The 24,005-nt window shown below is 27.6% G+C and overlaps 1 protein-coding gene across 3 annotated transcripts in view; it reads left to right on the top strand.

Annotated features, from left to right (window-relative positions):
* The window catches only part of LOC129967084 (calcium-transporting ATPase sarcoplasmic/endoplasmic reticulum type-like), an 81,049-nt gene extending 57,385 nt beyond the window's left edge, over nucleotides 1–23,664 (top strand). For 2 of the 3 annotated variants that reach the window (XM_056081750.1, XM_056081749.1), the window contains exons 16-25: nucleotides 2,539–2,757; nucleotides 3,921–4,043; nucleotides 5,330–5,390; nucleotides 5,500–5,520; nucleotides 5,984–6,135; nucleotides 11,430–11,650; nucleotides 12,016–12,218; nucleotides 17,603–17,822; nucleotides 18,328–18,445; nucleotides 21,714–23,664. In XM_056081750.1, coding sequence (XP_055937725.1) covers nucleotides 2,539–2,757; nucleotides 3,921–4,043; nucleotides 5,330–5,390; nucleotides 5,500–5,520; nucleotides 5,984–6,135; nucleotides 11,430–11,650; nucleotides 12,016–12,218; nucleotides 17,603–17,822; nucleotides 18,328–18,445; nucleotides 21,714–21,914 — 1,539 coding nt within the window. In that variant the 3' untranslated portion in view covers nucleotides 21,915–23,664. The remainder of the gene's footprint in view (nucleotides 1–2,538; nucleotides 2,758–3,920; nucleotides 4,044–5,329; nucleotides 5,391–5,499; nucleotides 5,521–5,983; nucleotides 6,136–11,429; nucleotides 11,651–12,015; nucleotides 12,219–17,602; nucleotides 17,823–18,327; nucleotides 18,446–21,713) is intronic. The other variant, XM_056081751.1, reaches the window with a different exon arrangement.
* The last annotated feature ends 341 nt before the right edge of the window (nucleotides 23,665–24,005 follow it).

The following is a 24,005-nucleotide window of genomic DNA, read 5'->3' as shown; positions in this document are numbered from 1 at the left end:
ACAAAGCAAATATTCTTCTATATATTTTTATGTTTTAAAAATTGCTAGTTCTATCATAAAATAAATTTGATTATAAATGACCATACTTTCTACAATTATAATATCTTGTTATCTCATGTGCATTCTGTAACTGTGTAGTAACCTTTGTTTATGGAAATTTCATTAATGTTTTTACACTCAGTGATTTGAGATTTTACAAACCTTAAAAGAGTAAACCTTGAAAAATTTGATTATATACACATTTGAAATTATCAAATTGTGATATAGAGTTTGAATGATAGTAGTAACTCAATTTAATGGACTTGTAAATTTTTCTATGGCAGCATTTTAATAAATATTTTAATAATGTAAATCTATCCTAATTGAAATGTAGACAGAATTAGAATGTTATTGATAATAATTTCATACATTTTATAAATTCACACTTTTGGGGAAAAAATGTGGAGTTAAAAAATGTATTTTAATTTATTAAATTTTTTTGAAAAATTGGTCTCAATTAATTATTTAGATTACTGTATTTAAAATGTAATATTCAAAAATCTAAACAAGCTATATCAACTTGCAAGTAATCAATTACTTATTTTTTTGCCATCTAAGTTAATTAACATTTTAAATAATGGTATATTATATGAGAAATGTATACTAGTTCTAACTTAATATATTAAACATTTTTCACCAATTTCTATTGTCATTTAAATAATATTGGACTCCCACTGATATCAATTGCTTTCAGTGAAAGTGTATAGTTTTGAAGATTTTTTCATTCTTAATTTGTTTTATTTGCTCAGTTTAGGAGTTCATAAAGCAATTTTTTTTTATTTTATAAAAGCATTATTTAATTTAAATATTTTATGTTTGCTTCTATTCAGCCTTTAAAGACTGATTGATGTTTAGCATTGGATTTTGTGGACTACATAAGGTGAAATGTGGCTTTTGAATAAAATTATTGAAAACCATCCCTTCCCTTGAATTATTCATAACTGTAAATTCTTTCCTCTCGATCAGTAACTGTTGCTGTTTGGAATTGGTTATTTAAATGCTCTCATTTACACATTCCTTTGCTTGATTTTGCCTTAATTTTATGTTACTAGCCTTTTAATAATTTGCTGTGGAAGTAAAACTGAAGTTTGAAATACTGAATTCACAATGCAGTGAATGCATGATATGCTAATTATACTTATCATAAACGCATATTGATTTCTAATATTAATTTTAATTAATTTCCCAAACAATTTTTGAAAAAAAAAATTGCTATTTAAAATCTCTTTAAAATAGTTTCAATATCTGTCAAATATTTGAATACATTCCGTTTAACTTAATAGGTTTAACTAAATTATATTGCTTTTAGTCTTCTAATTTAACAATATTTTTAAAACATGATTTACAATTTTTGCATGCCCTTTTTTATAATTTATTTTCCCTCTTTGCATTGTTAGTTGTACTTTGGTAGTGTTTTAAAAATTGATCCTTATTTCTTAATCCACTGTGTTATGTTAATTTTATAAAAAGTTTTGTCTTAAGTAAATCTATTCAGATTTCTTTAAATGAAATTCTGTAATTTTGTCTGTGCTTACAAAATTAGAATTTTGTAAATTTTAATTCTTTTTAAAATCTGCCAACTGTTTCAGTTGGCAGTTGTGAGTGTAAAATTATTAAAGTAAATACTCTGATATTTTTAAATCATCTTTAAATTGTAAAAAACTGTTATGTTTTATTTGATTTATAATTTTAAATAAAATATTGCCTTTGTGAAATGACTTATTTTCTATTCAAATTCTATTTAAAATTCAAAGATTAATGTAAAAATATTATTATGAGTTCTAAATTTTTAGAGGGAATAGGAAGATGTTAAATTTGATAGTTGATATAAGACTGATTACTGAAATTTTGTGGGCACCAAAAGAAAAACAAAAAGGACAGTTACGTTGTACTTTCGAGGCAATCATCAGTTAATGGCTTCCAAAAGAGCATTCATGTTTTATTGATCGAATCAATTGTCAGTATCGGTTGTATTTTTTTGATACTGGGTTTGATGTTTTTGCATAATCTTTTAATCATCAAATTTGAAATACTATTCAAATTACTAAATTAAAAAGCTATTTATAAAGCAATTAATTTTGAGAAAATAAGTTTTACTGTAATATTTTATAAAGACATCCATAATTTTATGTGTTAAAGTTCATTTATTGCTGCATACTTGTCTAATAATTTTATAAATATTTGGCCCAAAAAAAAGTTTGCTTTATATTTTTATAGGTAATTGTGGTCATATACATTCAATTTGAATTGTTGACTGTATACTCAATTTTTTTAAATTCATTTAGAATTTTTTTGTCATTGTCATTAGTTGCAATTGTTATTGACTTGTTTTAATTTAGAACAATTTAAATTCATTGTCATTTTTTAAACCAACTTCATTACTCATTAATGGGAACTTGCTATTTATAATCATATTTAGCATTTAAGTAAGTTTATTGCTTGTACTATATTAGTTAAAATAGCAAGATAATATTTAATTTTCTATTATAATTTACTTAGGGTGCCCCAGAAGGAGTTTTAGAAAGATGCACCCATGTTCGAGTTGGAAGTACAAAAGTACCTATGACTCCTGCAATCAAGAATAAAGTATTGGAAATTACCAAACAGTATGGAACAGGAAAAGACACTCTGCGATGCTTGGCTTTGGCTACCATTGACAACCCTCAAAAACCTTCAGATATGGACTTGGCAGATTCTACTAAATTTGCAACTTATGAAGTAAGGGATTGAGAGTTCATCAAGGGTTCCTTTTTTCCATTGGAGTTCTATAATTCTGTTTTGTTTGTGTGATTAGTAGTTCATATACAATTGATTTGTGACCTTGTTAAAATCCAAAAGTTTTATTTTGGTATTCCTTTAGAATGTTATTTAGATATTAAATTTAAAATTTTGAAGATAGTTTAAAGTGGAGGATACACTTTATTTTATACTAATTGATATACCCAACATTATTTAAAAAGAAATTTTTTAATTAAAAAAGCAGTATTTAAGTGTCACACACCTCATTAAAATCGCCTTTACTTCAGTTTTTATAAATGAAATTTGAAGTATCTGTAGTATAGCAAATATGCACAGTAAAGGTTGAAGTTGCGGTTTGTGAAATCAGCTGTTTAAAGCTGTGTAGTGTAAACATTATAGTTTAAAACCTTTTGCATTAAAAATAAATTGCCTAAAATACATTTCTGATTTGACTAAAATAATTGTGACCTGATTAGATTTTGTTGGTAAAAATATTAAAAAAAGATTTTTGTGTTATACAATCTTTAATCTTTGTGTACTTTAAACTGAAACAAAGAAAGACATCAAAAGTTTTTTATATCTTGTAGTTTCTTGAAAAATTATTGGATAATTACATTGATCCAGAAGAACTGCCAGAAACCGATTTTCTTTAAAAATGATTAATTTTTAAAGAATTATTTGTAAATTAAATTTAGTTTGACTTTGTGAGTGGCCGGAATATCTGTTTTCAACTTGAGACGTAAAAGCAGTCATTTTCATGAGGGAATTTTATTCTCCTTTGATAGTTAAAAGTAATCACATCTTGAATAAATTTTTAAATAACATGAATCATATAAATGGTTTAAGTTTTTAAATCTTATCTGCAGCATTTGTTAAAATGTATTCTGAAAACTCAATACTTTAAAGTCTGATATCCTGCTATTAATTTTAAGCTTTTGATTAGTAGCAAAGAATACACACATCATTTTCCAGATCGTACCTAACTCACTTAATACATTTATAAGTACATGTATATATTTTCAATGTGTTTATTTTAAGATTGTAATTTGTATGAAATCACTCTGCTTTTGCATCATTATGGTTTTCTAACTTTTTGAACTTGAATATTAATTTTTTTAATGAAAAGGAATTATTATTTTTAGACTGGGATGACCTTTGTTGGTGTTGTTGGAATGTTGGATCCACCGAGGAAGGAAGTCAAAGATGCTATCTGCCGTTGTAAAGCTGCAGGAATTCGAGTCATTGTGATTACTGGTGACAATAAAGTAAGGTTTATTTTTTCTTTTGGAAGAGCATGTAATTTTGTTTTTTCAATATCTATAATGCATTTTCATAAGATTCAAGTTTTATAAAAAAAAGTTTTCAGATTCTAAAGTTTCAATAACATATTAATCCTGTCAGTAAGATGAAAGTGGAAGATTGATTCCACCCCCCGTAGATTTAATGAAAAATACACTTGATTCCTACTTCTTTATTTTTGATGATTAAACAGTATGGAAAAGAATGCATCTGTTGAGAGCAAAGTATTATATGTAGATATTGAATGGCATTCAAATTTAAGGGTTGAAACCCACTTTCAGTTCTTACTGTTACCCCACCACCAATAACGAATCTGAACATGCCTTCTTATGGTGCACCTTCAATCATGCTAAATCTGCTACATAAGTGTAACATAGTGTTTTTAATTCCTGAGATTTTTTCATCTTTACACTTCACTCCAATGCTCAATTAGTCGCAATTTCAGATCTCTAGCAGCACAGGGTTCCAGGTGATGGGACACCCCAAAAATCAAAACGATAAGTAAAATCTTCATGGAATTTAACCTGGTACTCCTATAGGCCTAAATAGCTACCCTTTAAATTTTTATTTTAAAATTTAAAGGGTAGTGTGCTGCAAAGGGTTAGCATGAATCTTTGTTGAATTTTTTTTTTGGGGGGGGGGGAGGGCAATGGAACTATTCCAATAAAAATTATTTGATTTATTGCTTGCTTATGTGGTTAACTGTACATCATGCACAAATAGCAATTTAAATATAGTGTGGTTTATATGCTTTAAAATTTTCCTTTCTTGCTGTAAAAGTAGCAAGATCAAAATAATAGCTGTAAGGAAAGTTAATTTTCATGGGAGAAATAAATACATACAATTCTCAAGTGAAATTGAAATTCCTGCAAAAGCATTTAAATCATGGTTAATTTTTAAAAAAAATTCTAGGGGTTTATTTTACTATTTATTTTTTAATGTGGGAATACAAATTGTTTATCTGTGGTTTTTGTTCTTGTATATGATTTAATGTATATTAATTGAATGAATGAGATCAAATATTAAAAGATAGCTACAAATATTAACTAATAGAAATCTTCCCAATTGTATTATGCTATATTTTGATTTTGTCACTGTATGGTGTTTATATAATCTATATTTTATATGATAAGTAGTATATAATTATGCACTATTATGTTACTTATAATAATTTGTTTGCTCTCAGGTTTGGGTAAGATAGAACAGGAAATTATATGCTTTCTGTTCATAAGATTTGTTATCTTACTTTTAGGCTACTGCTGAAGCAATATGCAGACGAATTGGTGTCTTTGAAGAGAATGAAGATACTTCGGGTGTGTGGATTTTTCATTTTAAAAAACTTTACATTTTTCTTTATTTTCGTAATATGAAAGTATTTTTAGACTATTAATTCCTTATTTGTATTTTTTTCTGCTGTCGTAGAGGAGTATCTTGAAAAGTCAGGTAATTTATATAGTATATATGGATTTTCAATTTTCAAAAAATTATTAACTTGTTATACCATTTAATTGAGCATATTTTCAACTTATATACTTTATGCTAATAATATGCCTAATAAAGGATAAATCTGCAGGTAATCCTTCTTGCAGTTTTATGTTCACAATTGATTTTAACCTTCCAGGCAACTGAGCTTTCTTTCTCCCTTCGCACTATTTTTCTGATGACAAATAACTCGTATTTATTTCTATATATTAAAGTTTGCTTTAAATATTCTCTAGATGATGATGATCCCATGTAGCTCATAAAAACATTTCATAGTGTTGAAAGACATACTATGGTTATTGGATTTTAAGTGGTGGATAATGTGTAACCATCACTTGATATTATTGTTGAAATTTTTCTAATTGTTTTCTATCAAATTTTTTATCTAAAGATATACTTTTATAATTTTAATTTCTTTTAAAAGGTCTGTCTTTCTCTGGACGTGAATTTGATGAGTTGGCGCCTTCTGAACAAAAATTGGCAGTATCTAGGGCAAGGCTTTTCTCAAGAGTAGAACCAGCTCACAAGAGTAAGATCATTGAGTTTTTACAAGCAGATGGTGAAATTTCTGCCATGGTGAGTATTTTGTTGCTCAAGAATGAAAATCTTATTCTACTCTGGATATTATCTGAAATCTAAAATTACTGAGGATTTTGTTTCAAATTAATATGCTCATGCTGCAGAATATGTTCATATTCTGTTTTTTCTAATTCAGATAATACTGATATAGCAAGGGTTTACATACAATTTGGAAATGAGGGAATCTTTCCCAGTAAGAGTACATAATATAAATCTTCAAACTACTCAATGCTCGAAAAGCATTTAGGGGATTGGGGATATTAAAATTATGGAGCTTCTGATTATCAGTTTATTTCTAGGAAAATAACAATAGTGAAAATGAATAAGTTAAATAATTTACTTGAAAAATTGAAGGGAAGAAGCACAACACAAATCTTGATTTTGACTGACAATTAATTCTATATACAGAAATTAATCAAAAATGCAATCATTATAAAATTTAATTTAAAAAAATTTCTGAAGCAAACTAATAAAAAATGCTTTGTTTTTAGAATTAACACAGATGAAATTAACCGAATTAGAAATAAATATTAAGTTTAATGCAAAAAGAACTAAAAAAAGAAATGATGAATCCTGCCTGAAGACTTTCTCAAGGGTCACACTCAGACAAGGATTGAAACTAGTGTTTTTTTCTGTGAGGGGTTTGATTTTCGTCCAAAAAATATTGACCCCACATGACCCAAAAATCCCCAGTAATTGAGGCCTTAGAGATAAAACCAGTATCGCAAACATAAAAAAACAATTCTTCCCAGAAATTGAAGCCTTAGAGATAAAACCAGTATCGCAAAAAAGAAAAGTCAATTCTCTAAAGCCTCATTTTCTGGGAATTTTCGGGTCACGAGAGGTCAATATTTTTGGACGAAAGTCAGACCCCTCGCAGAAAAAAATCCATAGTTTGATTCCATGCCAGAGGGTGATCCTTGAGAAAGTCTTCTGGCAGGATTAATCATTTTTTCTTTTTGATTCTTTTTATTCTAGTTCTATATATTTATTTCTAATTTGGTTGTATTTACAGAGTATCTCAAAACATTATAACAAACCTTTATTTCCTTGTGTATTTTAATCAGACATATATTCCTAGTTGCAAAACTTCTTTAAATTAGGTAGGCAATTGCATAAAAACATTTTGACTTCTATAGACGCTTATAATAATAAAAAAAATTACAATTTAAATTTTAAACTGAAATACTAAAAAGTGTCAATGAACAAAATGTTTAGATGGCATTCATTTAGGCACACATAGTTGCTCATTTCCATCTTTACAATTTTTAGAAATATACATATTTGTAGATTTAGAGGCACTTGCCACCAATTTAAATGGAAATGTATATTTTGGAAATGCACATTTATTCAATATAAAAAAAAAACTCTCTTATATATATGTTTAATTGTACATCATTCAGTATGACTGGTAGTTGTAATTATGCATAATGTTGCAATTGCGATTGATCAAATTCGACTTTATAAGAAAGGAGAGAACATTTAAATATCTTGAAATAATTGAAATGTCAAACAAGAAAATAAAATTATTTGCTTTCAATTGTGTTCTTTCTAAAGGAATAACTTATTTCTGAAAAAAGGGGCATTTCAGGAATATGGACAGTTTATTCTGAATGTAATTGTATGCTGAAGTTTCGACATCTTTCTAAAAAGTGAATTTATAGAACAATTCAGTCATTATGAGGTACTCAACCCTTACTTCACTGAGAAGGAATAGAAAGGATGAGACATTCATATGATGCAGAAATTGATATTTTGATTTAGTTTTCAAATTACCCTCATGCTAGTTTATGAATAGTTCAGAACTCGTCATTCCAAATGCAAGATCTTCAGCATAATAATCAACATCTGGGTTGGCATTCGGCCTTCAGATAGATTCAAATTTGTCTTCTCTCTGAAACATAATTTGTTTCAATGAATATTACCATAATTAAGAAAGAAGCATGAAATGTCAAAGTGATCATTTTTCAATAATAAAATTCTTCATATGAGAATTTCATCTGTGGCAATTTCTTTAAAAGTATCATGTAGCATTTTTCAGAAATTCATTGTTTGGTATCACTTTGTACAGAAGTAAGATGAATTGTGACTGTAATTCAGTTTTACGAGTCAGTCATAATGCTTGTAAATGTTCTGTTGTAATTATATAGTTAGTTAATAATTCATGCCAGCTACAGTAGGATGATTGAATACGAAATTGCCTGATTGATATATTGGTTTATGAGGATATGCTGAATTATTAATCTGATCTGAAAAATGTTTGGTACTTTTAGTTTCTTTTAACATGAATATATATTGAGCTGTTTATCAAGATAGCTTTTTATATCAAGATCAAATTTTTATAATTCCACTTAAGTATGTATTACACATAAAAGAATATCTGATAAATTTCATATTAATATATTTTTCAAATAATTCTTTGTTGAAAAAAGATTTTAAAAATGCATTTTTTAAAAAGATCAAAAAAAAATTTTAAAAATTTCAGTTGATATTATAATGATCAATTTTCATTAAAAGTCATGAGATTGTTATTTTGTATCAATTATTTAATATGAACACTTTCCCAATGACTATTGTGCAGAGAAAGACGATTGTTTATTTTACAAGAACCAATCGCTACTAGCAAGATATTTTTTCTTCCAAATTTGATTTTAGCTTTTTTTTTTTTTTTTTTTAAGTGAGCTTTAGTATACATTAGGAATCTGAGCAACACTTTTAGAATAAGTGCCCCCCCCCCCCCCAGTCTATAAATTCATACAGAAAAATAGTAATTTTTCAACCAGATAGAAAAATAGGGTCATTTTTTGAGAACTTGAGTATCATGGAAAATTATATAAAACTTTAAATGATTTTTCTAATCTATGTCTCCTCCCCAAACTAAGATTCCTATACTATTATCAGAAAAATTAATGTACTGGATTCTTTGGGAATAAAATGTTGAAAATGCATCCGGAAAAATAGCTTAAAACATGAATGGTACATATCTGCATTCATAAAAATTTGAATAAGTCCTTTGTAATTTGCCAGGAATATGTTTTGAGATCCGAGGAGAATATGCGAACAAGCCTATTTTAACCGGATGAAAGTCATTCTTTCTGTTCTTGTATTGCAAAAGAGTACAAGAAAAATGAAATTCTATTTTAATAGAAGAGCAATTTTTTTAATTATGTGCCTTTCAATTCAATAAAATTTGGATTTTTAAATATCCTAAAATCAGGTGACAAGTTTTTATTAAGAGGTCAAAAGTTTTATCAGATATTAAGGGAGGTAATTCAGAATTCGATATTATCACTTCGCTAGATCGCAGAGGAAATTATCATTAAATAAAAATATTGAGGTTGAACATTTTAAACGTTACGTTGCAGTATATTGGTTTTAGAGTGAGAGAAAAAAAAAAAAAAATGTAGTGAAGTAGAAAATTTACGAATGACAAAAGAATTGTTGTGCAAAAAATGCTTTAAATATGTTGCAAGTATGATCACAAAATAAAAGAAAATTATAAAGGAAACACACTGCAGATAAACTAGATGATTTAATTTTTTTAAAAGATAAAAATTAAATTGATTTCTACATCTGACATCAAATTAGTTGAAAATACAGAAAAGATTTTCAGTATATAGCAGAATCAGATAGTTTTAAGAATGAAGATCTAAGAGTAAATATGCAAATTTAAAATGTTTTAAAGACATATTTGCTAATTTCTTTGAATATAAATAAAGGTCCCCAAGTTTTTATCTGTTTACTTCTCCATCCTTCATTCTATTAAGCGTTGGTAAAAAATAAGGATAGAGATTCTTGTAAGATTAATAGCTTTCAGTGAATTTTGTTTCAACTACAGTATGAATGTGAAATTAACATCTTATAATTGCCATGCAGTGACTAACTGTAAAGTTGTTAACTTGTGATTATCGAAAAAGCACTTTAGTGTGTCTTGTTAACTGTCCTTAGCAAGTACATTTAGAATTTGTAAGCAGGAAAGTACTAACAAATTTGTAGGTTAATACTGAAAATACAGATTTAAATGTTTCATTTTTGTATTTAAAATAGGCAATTTTGTAGTCTGTAAATTTAAAAAAAGTTCAAGTGTTTGAAAAAAATTTGAATATCTTTCTTCAATAAGATCTGGAACCCTGCTGGACAATTTTATACTTTTATTTATGGGATCACTTATGTTCTGTGCATCCTCCTCTAGATATAACAGGTCTTTATTGACAAATTCTAAAATTTTATTCATGATATAACAAGAGAACTGTATTGCAGTATACAAGTAGTTTTAGAAGACCAGAACTTTTTTTAAAAATTAGGAGGTTATTTTCTACAAGTTTAGTAATTACTGAATTATTGAACTATTTTTTAACGTTTATTCATTAAATATCAGTAAACTTTACAGATAGAATCATGAAATTTTTTTTGCTTACAGGTAAATGTAAAAAAAAAAGTGCACTTTTTTTACTATGGAGATATATAGAAGTGGGGGTTTTATAACCTATTATCAACTTCTGCAAAAAAAAAAGTATATATACATGCGTCTATCTTATTTAAGGAAGCTTTGCAATTTTAAGTAATGTCTAATTGTAATATTTAAGGATATTTTGCTTGTTTCATTCTTTTTTGGTGGGAAGACTTTTTTTCTCTGAATGAAATATTAATTGAAAATACTGTATTGCTTCATTTTTTAAAATCTCAACCAAATGAGTAATGTAAAATAACATATTCTAGCACCTTCAGCGAAAAAATTTTAATCCAAAATCTTTATATTTAAAATTGAAGGAGGGAGATACAAAATAGCCAGTGTTCCAACTTGAACCACTGTACCAATTTCAATTTTTTTTTATTTTTTATAACTAGTTATGTCATTAAGGGCTATCTTCTCTCTCCTCCACTATTTTTGAAAGATATTGTGAAATAAATCTTAGACAGAACCCCTAACCTCAACAACTCCACTGGTTTTGGCGATTGTCACTTAATAATTTTCTTATTTAGCTAGTGTATTGAAACAAATGGAGTCTCGTTATCATGCGTTCATATTTTTAAATAATACCTTATTTTCTTTTGACATGTTTAGATTAATAGCATTTATATGGTTACTAGATGTAGATGTTAACTTATTCGAAATAGGCCAATTTTTAGAGGGGGATTGAATTGCATTGATATTGTTTGAACACATGGTGTGCAATCTATGTTGTGTTAGTGGACTTTCGACTACACCTTATCAAGCAAATATATTGAGGTAAAATTACTATAAGTAAAAATAAGCATAAGAATGATATAAAGACTAAAATATCTTACAGACAGGTGATGGAGTCAATGATGCTCCTGCCTTAAAAAAAGCTGAAATTGGTATTGCTATGGGTTCAGGTACTGCTGTAGCCAAATCTGCTTCTGAAATGGTTTTGGCTGATGACAACTTTTCTACAATTGTTGCTGCTGTTGAAGAAGGACGTGCCATCTATAATAATATGAAACAATTCATACGATACTTAATTTCCTCAAATATTGGAGAAGTTGTCAGGTATGTTTTTTACATTTGACCTTGTGATTGATTACGTGACCTTGATTGAGTTTAATTTTTAGATATAAATTGTGCTGGATTTTAATTTTGCTTCATCTATAGTAATACGATTTCTGGAACATGCAGCTTTTAGTTCCTGATACATCTAGAATTAACATTTATAATTAAATTTTAAATAATTTTGTATTTGATAGTTTCAAGATTAAATGAAGAATAAAGGTGGTGAAAGAGTGAATTTTTACTTTGATTAGTTTTAAAACGTAAAAGATTTTTTTAATGGGGGATTCAAAATATAAATTTATTTGATACTGAATTTCTAAACTTGCGAAAATAATATGCAGTTTTATTTATTTTTTTCTAAACAGCATTTTTCTTACTGCTGCTTTGGGTCTGCCAGAAGCATTGATTCCTGTTCAACTTCTCTGGGTGAATCTAGTTACAGATGGCTTGCCAGCTACAGCTTTGGGCTTTAATCCTCCTGATCTGGATATAATGGAAAGGCCTCCACGTAGAGCAGATGAATCTCTCATATCGGGGTGGTTATTCTTCAGGTATATGGCTATTGGAGGTAAGAAGGATTTAACAAATACTGCTTTCAAATGATATTTTAATGTTTTGTATATTTGATTATACATAAAGTAGTTTAATTAAAGAAGATTATAAATAAGTATTCTGACCTGATTGAAACATGCAGAAGTTTTGTATTATCAGAATACTACAACATTATTAGCGAGAATGGTCAAGTTCTATGAGCCTTCACCAACCATTGTACAACTCCTCCCATCATCAATGGGACTGACTGCTAGAAAACCAACAATTATACCATTCATCCCAATATCTGAGGTTCTACAGAGATGGGTGGGGGATAAATTAAATATTGAAGCCAACAAACCTATTTCTGTAGCTTTCATAGTCATATTAAATTCTTTAGCAATAAAACTAGTATATTCAATTGTGATACTCGAAAATTATCTCTGCTTTTAAAAGTAGTTGCCAATTTAAAACAAATCTTGTTTAAATAGTACTATATCTTTGAATTTAGGAGCCCTTCTGTGTCTTCTGTAAGCTGTCTTCTTGCAGCATATATACGAAGATGAATTAATATGAAGTAGAAATTCTTAATTTATAAAATTCTTGTATTAAATTTTATGATTAAATTGTATTATATTTGTTTACTTAGCATTTTATGTTTAAAAAGAGTGTAGAAAGACATTTTATATTTTGTCCTGCCTTGGTACTGATGATGTACATGACAGCATCAAAATTTGAGACACAAAGGAATTCTGTAGTGACTTTATTTCCTATCCTGTTGTATGGCATATAATATCTAATGAATAAAACACACTGGTTTTTAAAAAAGAATCTTTCTTTTGATAGAGGATGGGTAATTGCTTTGTTTTTGAGTTAGCATGCTTATTATCTTAAGAAGATGCCATGAGAATTTGTGTTGAAGATTAGCCCTTAAATGTATGAATTTTTATTTTTAACACTCCTAGCATGAGATCCAAGAAATCTACAAACTTTTTTTCTTCAAAACATCAAACCCAAGATATCTTGCATAAATAAAGTCATTTAAAAATGTCAAGCCTGAGATTTTACTGATTTCTCTTCTCCCCAGAAGTTCAACTGTAAGTATAATAAGAGGGAGTATCTACTATTAGTTGAATGTCAATGATTGATTGACAGTCTGTGGAACTTTTCTTTTAAATAATGCATTAAACAGCTTGTTGTGAGCTGTTGTTAATTAGATTTTGAGAGTAACTGTGTTTCCAAAATGAGTCTCAATGTGCATAAAACCGAATGCATGGAAATATAAACTTTGTTTTACACACATACACATTATAATTAGCCTGATATATTGGATTTTAAAACTTTCAAAGTTAAGAAATATAGTTAATTAATTTAAAAAATCAAATAAAAGGAATATAAAACAAAAAAATTAAGAATTTGCACCTTTCTTTTATTATTTAAATAAGACTATGAATTTAAATTGCTTTTGCAACTTATGATTTAATGCAATGTACTAAACATATATTTACTTAGCAAGTACGTTTATATTTTTTAATAAAATCATTAATTGGTGTATTTGCAAAGGATAATAGACAAACTGCATGTAGCCAAGATGAAATGTTTTATTTTGAAAAATTAATATTGATTACATTACTTTTTTGCATCCTTATCGGTGTATGCAAAATTGAATGCCTGCTTGTTTCTTTGAACATTATAAAATTCCTCGCGCCTTGATGAATTCAAACAAAATTTGGTGCAAATATTTTTTAGTACTTGAAAAAAATAGCTATTTAATTAAAAAGTTTCTGCAACTTTCTAAAGGACAATAAAGAGGTTAAAAACTATAAATTGTTCTGTTGTAACATCAGGACAAATCTTAGCGCGCGCACACACACACAAACACAAAAAAAGAGTATTTTAGTAATGTCAATTTCATTACCATACAGTAATGCTTTGATTTTTAATCAATTGCCCAAAGTTGATTTAAACGCATTTTTTTTTTTTTAATGAAATATTTAGGTTATTTCACTTGTGGTTGTATCTGTCAATCGCACTATTCTAGTTTGGCACACTTCCATTTTTGTATTTATTATTTAGTATAAAGGCAAATTTCAATATGCAAGTACACTAATTTATTAAAAAGCATCTTTTAAAATTGTTACACTGTTTAATTGTTTGGCTCAAATTTGTCTCATTTTTTAGCACTTTTGTAATTTTAATGTATCAATTTGACATATCTTATGTTTTTAAAATTTATTTCAGTTTGTTGAATAACATTTTATTTCTCATGATAAACTTGACAATAGCATATATTTTATTGCACCAGGTTTATCGGTATACTTCATATATTACGGCAGTGTTACATATTAAAGACTTTATTTTATTTTTTTTAATTGCATATCATTAACCTCAAAATCTAAATGCAGGATTTTGAAAATTTGTCATAAATTGCATTCATAATTGCATGGATCATAAATTGCAACAAGCCAAGTATATTTTTACAAAAATAAATATATAAAAACAATTAAAAATATTTTCTAAATTACATTTATTTTAATGCATGTTGACATTATTCAACATGCATTTGCATTTTAATGCATGAAAATTATTTACTTTGTGTATTATCAGAATTGTATATTGCGGAAATATGTTTTTTGGTAGCAATTTATATTAAAAATTTGAGTAATTATTTTTTTTTTACATCATTAAATCGGGGATCATTATCTTATGTCGAAGAGCTTTGAGTTTACCACCTGTTGTCATTATTAATGTCCTAAAGTAAAAACTATTCTGCTAAAAACCTGTATACGTCTAGAAATAAATGTTTTACCAAAGGTTAGTTAATCTGCAAATTACTAAAATATAAGAAAAGTTCAAGTAAACTATTAATTAAATAGTCAATTTTCATTAAGAATCAGAAAAAAAAAATCTTATCGATAGTTTTTCTGATATAAATCATCAATCATTCCTTTTTAAATTTTCTCTTAGAATTTTACTCATGCAGTCTGGCCATAGCTCTTCATATGTATTCATGCTCGTCGTTCAATGAAAAAGATTTGATTTACAAACAATTTACTTTCAATTCTAGCTTTTAAAATTTGAATCTCTCACTTGTTTTATTTTGATCGTTAAATAATTATCTTAAGACAGACAAAAAAAACTCGGCAGATGTATATTAACACAAAAGAGAATTTAAAGAAAAATAGTGGCAGATTCAAAGTTTTAACATATTCTAGCAAAGAACCACCTTTAAATACCTATTTCAAAATCGTTTGTCCTTCTCAATGAGTATCAATTAAAAAATTGCACTAAAATGAAAAATAGTATTTGAATGGTGAAACTCTATATTAAATGGAGTAACAGTATGTTTTCTGGAATAATTTTCTCTGAAATTATAGAAATTGAGAAAAATCTTGGTTATTTCCTAAGCTTTAAATGATTATTTTATATTTTCACTAAATTTGAAAATGGAAATGTCATTTATATGTAATTTTTAAATTAGTAATTGTGATTGAAGTTCTTAAAACTTCTTAAATATAAATATTTACAATGTAAAAGGAAATGAATTTTTTTTTCTTATCTACATATAGGACAGATAAATGCGAGTGTGCAAATTTGTTAATTTTAAATATAGTTGAAAATTATATTAAATTCTTACTTAGGCTTTTTGTGTTTTAAAGTGTAAATCTTTTGTGAAAACTTACAAAAGAAATGTGTGTGTTTATTGCCTACACCTTGTTTTTTAGAAGCAAATAAGTTTACCTTGTAGAAAAATTGTAAAAAAAGTGCAAAAACTAAGCCATTCTCCTATAGAAATTTGCAGAATATTATAGAATAAGACTATTAATGCAAAATATAAGTTTTAAATATAAAATCTTATTTTTCTAAAGAATGTACAAAAAGTATTACAAAAGTGCTGTGAAAAAATGTGGCACTGTAAAAAATAATGCAAATAATGCAGAATAAATATTTAAAAATATTAATTCATTTACTAATTATAAAAGATTGAACCAGACTATTTTTCCAGTACTATGAAATCAAATCAGCCTGGCTTATTCTTAAAAATATACAAAATAAGATATGTATATTTTACAGTAATATAAATTTATCCCATGTAAAAACATAAAATGTTTGCTTTTGTTTCAAGAATTAAATCTCTTGTACCTAGTTTTTAGAAGTAATTTTATGTCATATAAAAAAATAACTTTTCATAAAATTTAAAAAAAAAAAAAAAACGAAAAATACTAAAAGAAACATACAAATATAATTTGCAACATTTAACGCATATCAAAGCAAAAAAGAATCAAATCTGTTTAAGTTTGTTTCACAAAACATTAAAAAAAAAAAATCAAAAAACAATCACCGATTTCCACTCAAACTTGTTGCATGAAGCTACAAAGCAGTCCCAATCTTCTCTGAGAATTCTAGAAGTGTCCTCTTACAAAGCAAAAATTCTACACAATAAGCAAAATAAGTCCTTTGTTAGGTCAGATTTACTAGCATTACTACTGCGAGCAGAAACCACAGAAAGGTAAAGCATTTTCTTTCTCCAAGTTGTGACACTTTTAGAGTGTACCTATATTTTTGGCATGACAGTTTCATTAAGCATAGCAGTTTAATGTCTGTTAACAGGAAAATTAAATAAAATTTGAAATCAACCAGAAAATGATTGTAATTAATAGAATTTTTTTAATTAAAAAAACATTTATTACATTATGAACAATCACTCCTTGAGTTCTACAAATCTACTGTATACAATAATATTTTAAACATAAATAATACCTATTGTTACATTACTAAACATGAAAATTCATGAAACAATTATTTTTAACATTTAAGTATAAAGGTGCACTGCATTTGTTGCATGATCACTATACGATACCCTGACATAGTAGAATTTTATACCTCAACCTGTTTGAAAATATAGGCTAGTGGCCAACACCGTCTTTTCGTATATCCATAAGACGGCAGAGGATGAGATACCTTCTAAGTTTAGTGAACTAAGTAGAACCAATTTTGCATTTTGATATATTTTTACATCAAAGAGTCATTTTTTTCTGCATATATTAATATATGCATAAATATAAATTGCTACTTTTAGCTTGTATTTCTATTCTAAAACAATTTTTTCTGTATGTTTTAATTACTTTTTATATAAACAATAATTTATTATACCATTGAAATGAAATTGTATTCAGATGACATACCAACAAGGAAATAGTCAAATAAAGAGATAAACTGTAAAAGATTCTAGTTATGTTCAAAAACAATAAAATAGTTTTGGTCAAATTAAAATAATAATAATAATATGAAAAGGTTGCATCATTTAACCATAAGATGCAGATCTACATCACTATGCATTTTGAGAGTTAATTCTTATTCAAATGTAGTATTAAAACTAATATTCTGATTTGTTCTAATGTAGCCTTGCTTCTCTTCCAGGATATGTTGGTGCAGCTACAGTAGGAGCTGCTTGCTGGTGGTTTATGGCTGCCCCTGATGGACCCCAACTGACTTACTATCAACTAACACATCATCTTGCTTGCCATCAGGATACCAAGAATTTTGTTGGTGTGGACTGTACAATATTCTCTGATCCTCATTCCATGACAATGGCTTTATCAGTACTTGTGACTATTGAGATGTTTAATGCTCTAAATAGGTAATGTTGCTTCCTTTATTTCAATAAAGCATTATTTTTTTTAGTAGTTGTTAGTTACTTTAGTTGTTTTTATTGGACTAATATTATGAACAATTTTTTACCTTTAGTTTACTTCTTTGTTCATCGAAAAGAAGTTGTATTATTATAATTTTTTTTAATTAAAACAAAATCTTTCCATTTTTGGAGGAGATGAACATTTTCTAAAAATATTTTAAATCCCTTAAATTTATATTTTTACTTTCATGAATAAATGGTTTTGAATTCTTATTTGCTGCAATAAATTGATTTTGTGAACATATTACTAAAGTATGAAAATAGTTTAATTCTTATACTTCAAATGCAGCTATTGTAAAATTGTTTATATATATAATATAATGATTTAAAGTAACTATTGAAATGTACTTGTTTCTAAAAAGGTTGATCTTTTACACAATAAATATTAAGGATTTATGTTTAGCCTTTCATAATACAAAGTTGTTAGCACTAAAATGTTTTTTCCCTTTAGTTTGTCTGAAAATCAGTCTCTAATTTTGATGCCTCCTTGGACTAACTTGTGGCTAATTTCTGCCATCACCTTGTCCATGACTCTGCATTTCATCATTCTCTATGTGGATATATTATCGGTAAATATTTCTTTCCTGTCTTGTACTGCCAAATATCCTTTGGAATGCACAGTATGTTAGTCTTATCATTATAATTTTTGGAATAATCTTGAGAATTTTGAAATTGATTTTTTTTTAATGCTTATATATAGTATCAATTTTTCCACTTTTGTTTTTTGATACTACGAAATTTGAGATCAAAAAATTTTACTAACTCTAAATCAGGAAAATAAACGTGAATTAATGATAAAATAAAAAAGTGGATCCAATTATTATTATAATTTTTATTGATATCAAAAGGAACTTTAAGGGAACTTTAGCTGATAAATATTAAATCCCAAAAGTTACTTTGTGACCAATATTTTGAAGGATTCAATATGAGGTAGTGACCTATAATCTGATGTGTGAATCTTATTTAGAGCAGAACAATAGAAATTTTTCTGGAAACTTTTCAAATTGTCATTGATCTTTCAGATTTATTATAAAAACTAGCCGCCTTTGGCGACCAGCCGGTTCGCCAATCTTAATGTTCATTTAAATTTTAATAATTAAATAGGTTGAACCGGAGTTTAACCCCCTTCTTCGCCAAGTTGCGATAACGCGCCAAAGTGGGAATCTTTATTATGCACTATAATTGAACATCTGCTCCTTTGCTTTTGAACATTTCGCAAGGCCGCTGTTGGCGATTTTTAAAAATTGCGCAAAGCAGGGGCTTAAACTCCGGTCGTACCATTAAATATTTTACGCAATTCCAGCTTTAATAGATTCTTCAGCAAAATATTTTAAAACTTCAAATTTTGATAGTCATATAATTCACTCATAATATTATAAAGGCCTTCAGTCATAACGTGATATGTATCTCTCTCATTTTCTGTTACCCCTCGTAGAATTTATGCTTTAAATTAAAGTGTAAATGATTAATCTTCAATTAATATAATATTTTTTACTGAAACAAAGCATTTATTTTAATAATATGATTACTGATAATAAGAGTCACTGAGCGTTTAAACTTTATGGGCACTAAAGAATATCTTTCTTAATTTATGTAATATCTCAAGAATTTGTCAACAAAATTTTCTCAGATTCATCATGAACAGATCGATTCATTAACAATGTTTCATTTTAAATGCATCAAACACTAAGAAAATAAAATGAATCGTTTAAAATAATCGGTCGAAAACAGGTTTAAAAAACTACTTAAAAAACGATGTACTTAAAACTATAAGCATATACAAAAAATATATAACTAACATAAATACAATTTACTTACAAAAGCATGCAACTAACCTAAAAATAATCTAAATCATCCGTTGATAATGGTTGTCATGGCAACGCAATTCGCATGCGTGAATTTTTCTACCCCAGTTGGGGTAACGCTATGCAGATTATACATTTTTAATTTCCTTTATTCTGTGTTATTTTAATTCAAAAGTACTTCAGAATGAATCTGAAACATGGATTCATTAACAATGTTTTATTTTAAATGCATAAAACATTAAGAAAATAAACAGAATTGTTTGAAATAATCTGCCGAAAAATGTTAACCCTAGCCTAATTACTGTTGAAATGGAAGATTGGAAGATTTTTTTGGCGGGAAAGTTTGAAATTTTAATTATTAATTAAAAACTAAAAAACGGACCCCAGGTGCACATTCCCGACCTCTAAGGTACACATGTACCAAATTTGGTAGCTGTATGTCAAATAACCTGGCCTGTAGAGTGCCAACACACACACACACACATTGAGCTTTATTATAAGTATAGATAATTTAAAACATGACAGGAATTGCTTAAAAATCAAGGTTTATTTATATCAAATTTCTCTAAAATATATTTTAAATGATTTATTTGTATTTCTTCTGAGATATCACCCTGCTTCAAAAATAAAACTAAGTTTCCTGTAAGAAAATATTTTTTTCTTTGAGGAGAGCAAGTAAATCTGCTGTGGTTACTCATGGTTGCCACACTATCGGGAGAACAGGGAATTTAAAAATTCTCTTAAAAAACTGGAAAAGGAAGGGGAATCTGAAAATTTTCATAAAAACAAGGATTTTAAATTTCTTGGTCCCCCCCCCCCCTCTAAAAAATGCTGATCTTTAAAGATTGCAAGAATAAAAGATCATTGTCATAGCTTCCATAAACAAAACAATGCCATTCATAATTATGTAATGCAGAAACTTGCCCTATTTCTCTCCCCTTTTTTTCTGCATAGATCAATCCAGTTTTGATTTGCTTAAAGTTGCCCCCCCCCCATGAAATTTTGGAAAATCCATTTTTTGCTCACTTTGTACGAAAATAATATGCCTAATATGGGAAAACTGACCCGTACTAGTCATACTTGTAAAAGAAGGAAAACATAAAAGACTGCACACCAGTTCACTATCAATGATGAAAAGGAATATCAATGAAAAGAAAAGGAATATAAGAAAAGAAAACATGTGAGGCCCCAAAATATCAATTATGTCCAAAAACAAAGGACTTTTGAACTTTTTGGTTCCAGGATAATAATTTAAAACTGAATTTTTATGGGCATTAAAACTTGTTGCATCACATTAATCTTTTAATGCATTCAATGATACATCAAAATTATTTTCACATATGTTCACTGAAAGTGAAATAGCTAAACAATGCACATTATGCTGTTTAGAAATGTAACATCCTTATTTGTTAGGGATTAGGTCCATTAGCTCTATGAAATTAATGGTTGAAAAATTTGCAGAAATTGATATCCAAATGCACAAGTTGGCAAAGATGAATACATAAAAGAAAGTAATGATTTGTATCTTGATTACAAAGATGTTTTTATTTCACCCAAGTCCTTAATTTTTTGTAACATGCAGTAACAAAGAGCATGAGAGGTAATATGTCGTGCTAAATTCTAGATATTAAAAGTTTTTTTTTTCTGTATGTAAATATAAACTTTCTTTTAATGTTATTTTCAATAATGTTAAATTGTTGATCCTTACCTTGCTTTTTCCATTTCTTAAAACCACATTCCTTTATAACTAGCACAATAGTGTTATTTGTGCATTTTGTCGCATTTTGAATATATGTACAAGGAAAAAACAGGGAATTTTTTTCTCCTGTTTAAGTGGCAACCCCGTGTTAGTGTGTACAATTCTAAATTAAGAGTTTTCTGAAATAAATGCCTAATGTTTTCTGAATTTTAAAGATATTCTGACATTAACATTACTAAATTAGATGTATAATCCTATAAATATCAAGATTTTTTTTTTTTTAATTGTAAAATATATTTCCCCCGTTTTCAAATAGAATTCCTTTCTTTTCAGGCTGTGTTTTCTGTTTGCCCTCTGTCTGTTACTGAATGGCTGGTTGTCTTGAAGATATCTTTCCCCGTCATAATTCTGGATGAGACGATGAAATTCTTCTCCAGGAAATTCTTAGAAGGCCGCAATCCTTTCACTGAATTGCACTGGATGCTGGCACTATGGGCCATTTACATAGGACTCATGATTTATTCTCCAATCTAAGTGGACTGTGATAGAGAAACCATTGCATCATCTCGTGACAAACATTTAAATGGTGTCAAGTTTTAAACTCTTTACAGCAAAAGATCAACGTACTCTCGAGTCTTCGGGCAGATGGCACTTAAGGGGAAAATCTGTTGCCATTCTAGAGTATTGCGTTGTGGAAATAGTAGTGCTTGAACATTTTATCAGTGCTGTGAACCTCAAGTCCCTGTAGACTGGAAAAGAATTTTTTATTTATTTTTTTCTTTTTAAAATATTTATATATATGAAATTGCCTTTGACAATTCAATTTTATTTAAAGAAAAAATATTGCATTTTTGTTGGACTTGCAGAGTTGTTGCTTCTGAAATTTTATTTTCACCTATTTAATTTTGCTTCATTTACACACATGCTTCTAACACTGAAACAGATAGCATGCAAATCTGGTTTCTAAAAGCATTTCAATTTTCTTTCATATAAATTATTTTCTTAAAAATGAAGTTTTAGTATGCTACTAGTAATTTTCCATCCTCAGCTGGTTTAGTCTCATTTGTGAGGATTATATATTTGATAAGTGCTTTTGGAATATTACATTCCATAAAATATAAAAATATTTAATGCATTTATGATTCTTTCAAGCACTTGCTTAAAATAAAAATGGCATTTCTTGTACTTTTCTCCTAAAGTTTGCTGCAAGTAGTTCTTGCTATAGAATTTCATTTCTCTTATCACTTATTTTTTTTTCATGCCAAAGATGTGTATTGATTTGAACTAGGAAGATTCTTAATTATTTTTTTTTTAACATAAGTTTATTTATCATTGGAAAAAATTGCAATAATTTTTAAAGTATTTGCATTCTTGTTCTCATAATTAGATTCAAAATGTAGTTATCTTTCTTCACATTTCAATCTTAATTTAGAATTTGTTATGTGTGTAAAATTTAGTCACATACGAGAACAAGGATTTAAATTGTTTCTTCAGTCATAATTGTTCTAAAGCAAGTATTTTACAGAGCAATACAAAGAATTTGAGTATTTTATAAATTAAAACAGGAATTATGGTTGTTCTGTAGTTTTTACAAACTAAGGAAGATAGACTAGTTTAGCTACATCTTCTCCCTCTTTGTGTTATTATACTGAATTTATTCTCCTATAATGTTTAATAATAAACTAATGGAGATATACAAAGAAAAGCATATCTCCATAACAAATTTCAATTGAAGATCTAAATATATAGATGCATTTTTACTGTTTAACTACTTAAGGCCTTTTATTTGTGTGCTCTCCTTCTTTCAAAAAGTTACTTAAAATTCTCTTTGCATTTTTCAGTCTAAATTCTTCATGCTAGGTCTAATGCTTGTGCATCATTTTTAAGTAGTGATTATACATTAGACTACTTTGATTTTGCTCATAATCAAAATTAAGTGATCCACCATCTGTACAAAAAAATTAAAAAAATTTTATACATGCATCTTAGGCAGCATAAAAGTAATATGGTGTTTAGACAACAGAAAACGTCGATTTCTGTAAATATCCTGTTCTAAAGACTGAGTTGATGAGTAGCCTCTTTCCATGTCAGCATCCATTTTACTATTTACTGCCATTCTACTTTGTGTCTATTATTGTAGAGCAGATATTTATCAGTGCAACCCTTTATGCATTTGTTCGTAATAATGTACAGAAAAATCATGTATGTTATGGGAAACCATATGGTTTCCTTTTCAGAAGTCAGGTTTTTATAATGAGTATTAAATAAATATTTGTTGGCTGAACGTTTTGGACCATTCTCTTGCTTTTTGTTGTTAGCATATGTATTTTGAAAAAAAAAAAATTAAAAATTCAGATAAAATTTATAAAAATTCATTCATAGAAATGAATTGAGCCTTTTATAATAGTTGCTTATAATGTAAATTCAATCTTTGTTATATAAAATACTGGTTCTTGTTAATTAGTGATTAAAACAACTTAAATTTTCACTCATGAACATCATTTCCTGCTGATGTGCTTGTTTGTAACCTGTTAGTCTCCTTGATATGTATTTAAGTTTTTTAGTTATAATATCAAATATGTATATTAAATTTTTATGGGTAAGGAGAAAATAGTTGTTGTATGT

The sequence above is a fragment of the Argiope bruennichi genome, chromosome 4 (genome assembly GCF_947563725.1).
Source record: "Argiope bruennichi chromosome 4, qqArgBrue1.1, whole genome shotgun sequence".
Classification (NCBI taxonomy): Eukaryota; Metazoa; Arthropoda; class Arachnida; order Araneae; family Araneidae; genus Argiope; species Argiope bruennichi.
The sequence above is the reverse complement of the archived record's forward strand: the minus strand, read 5'-3'. Positions and strand labels throughout refer to the sequence as shown.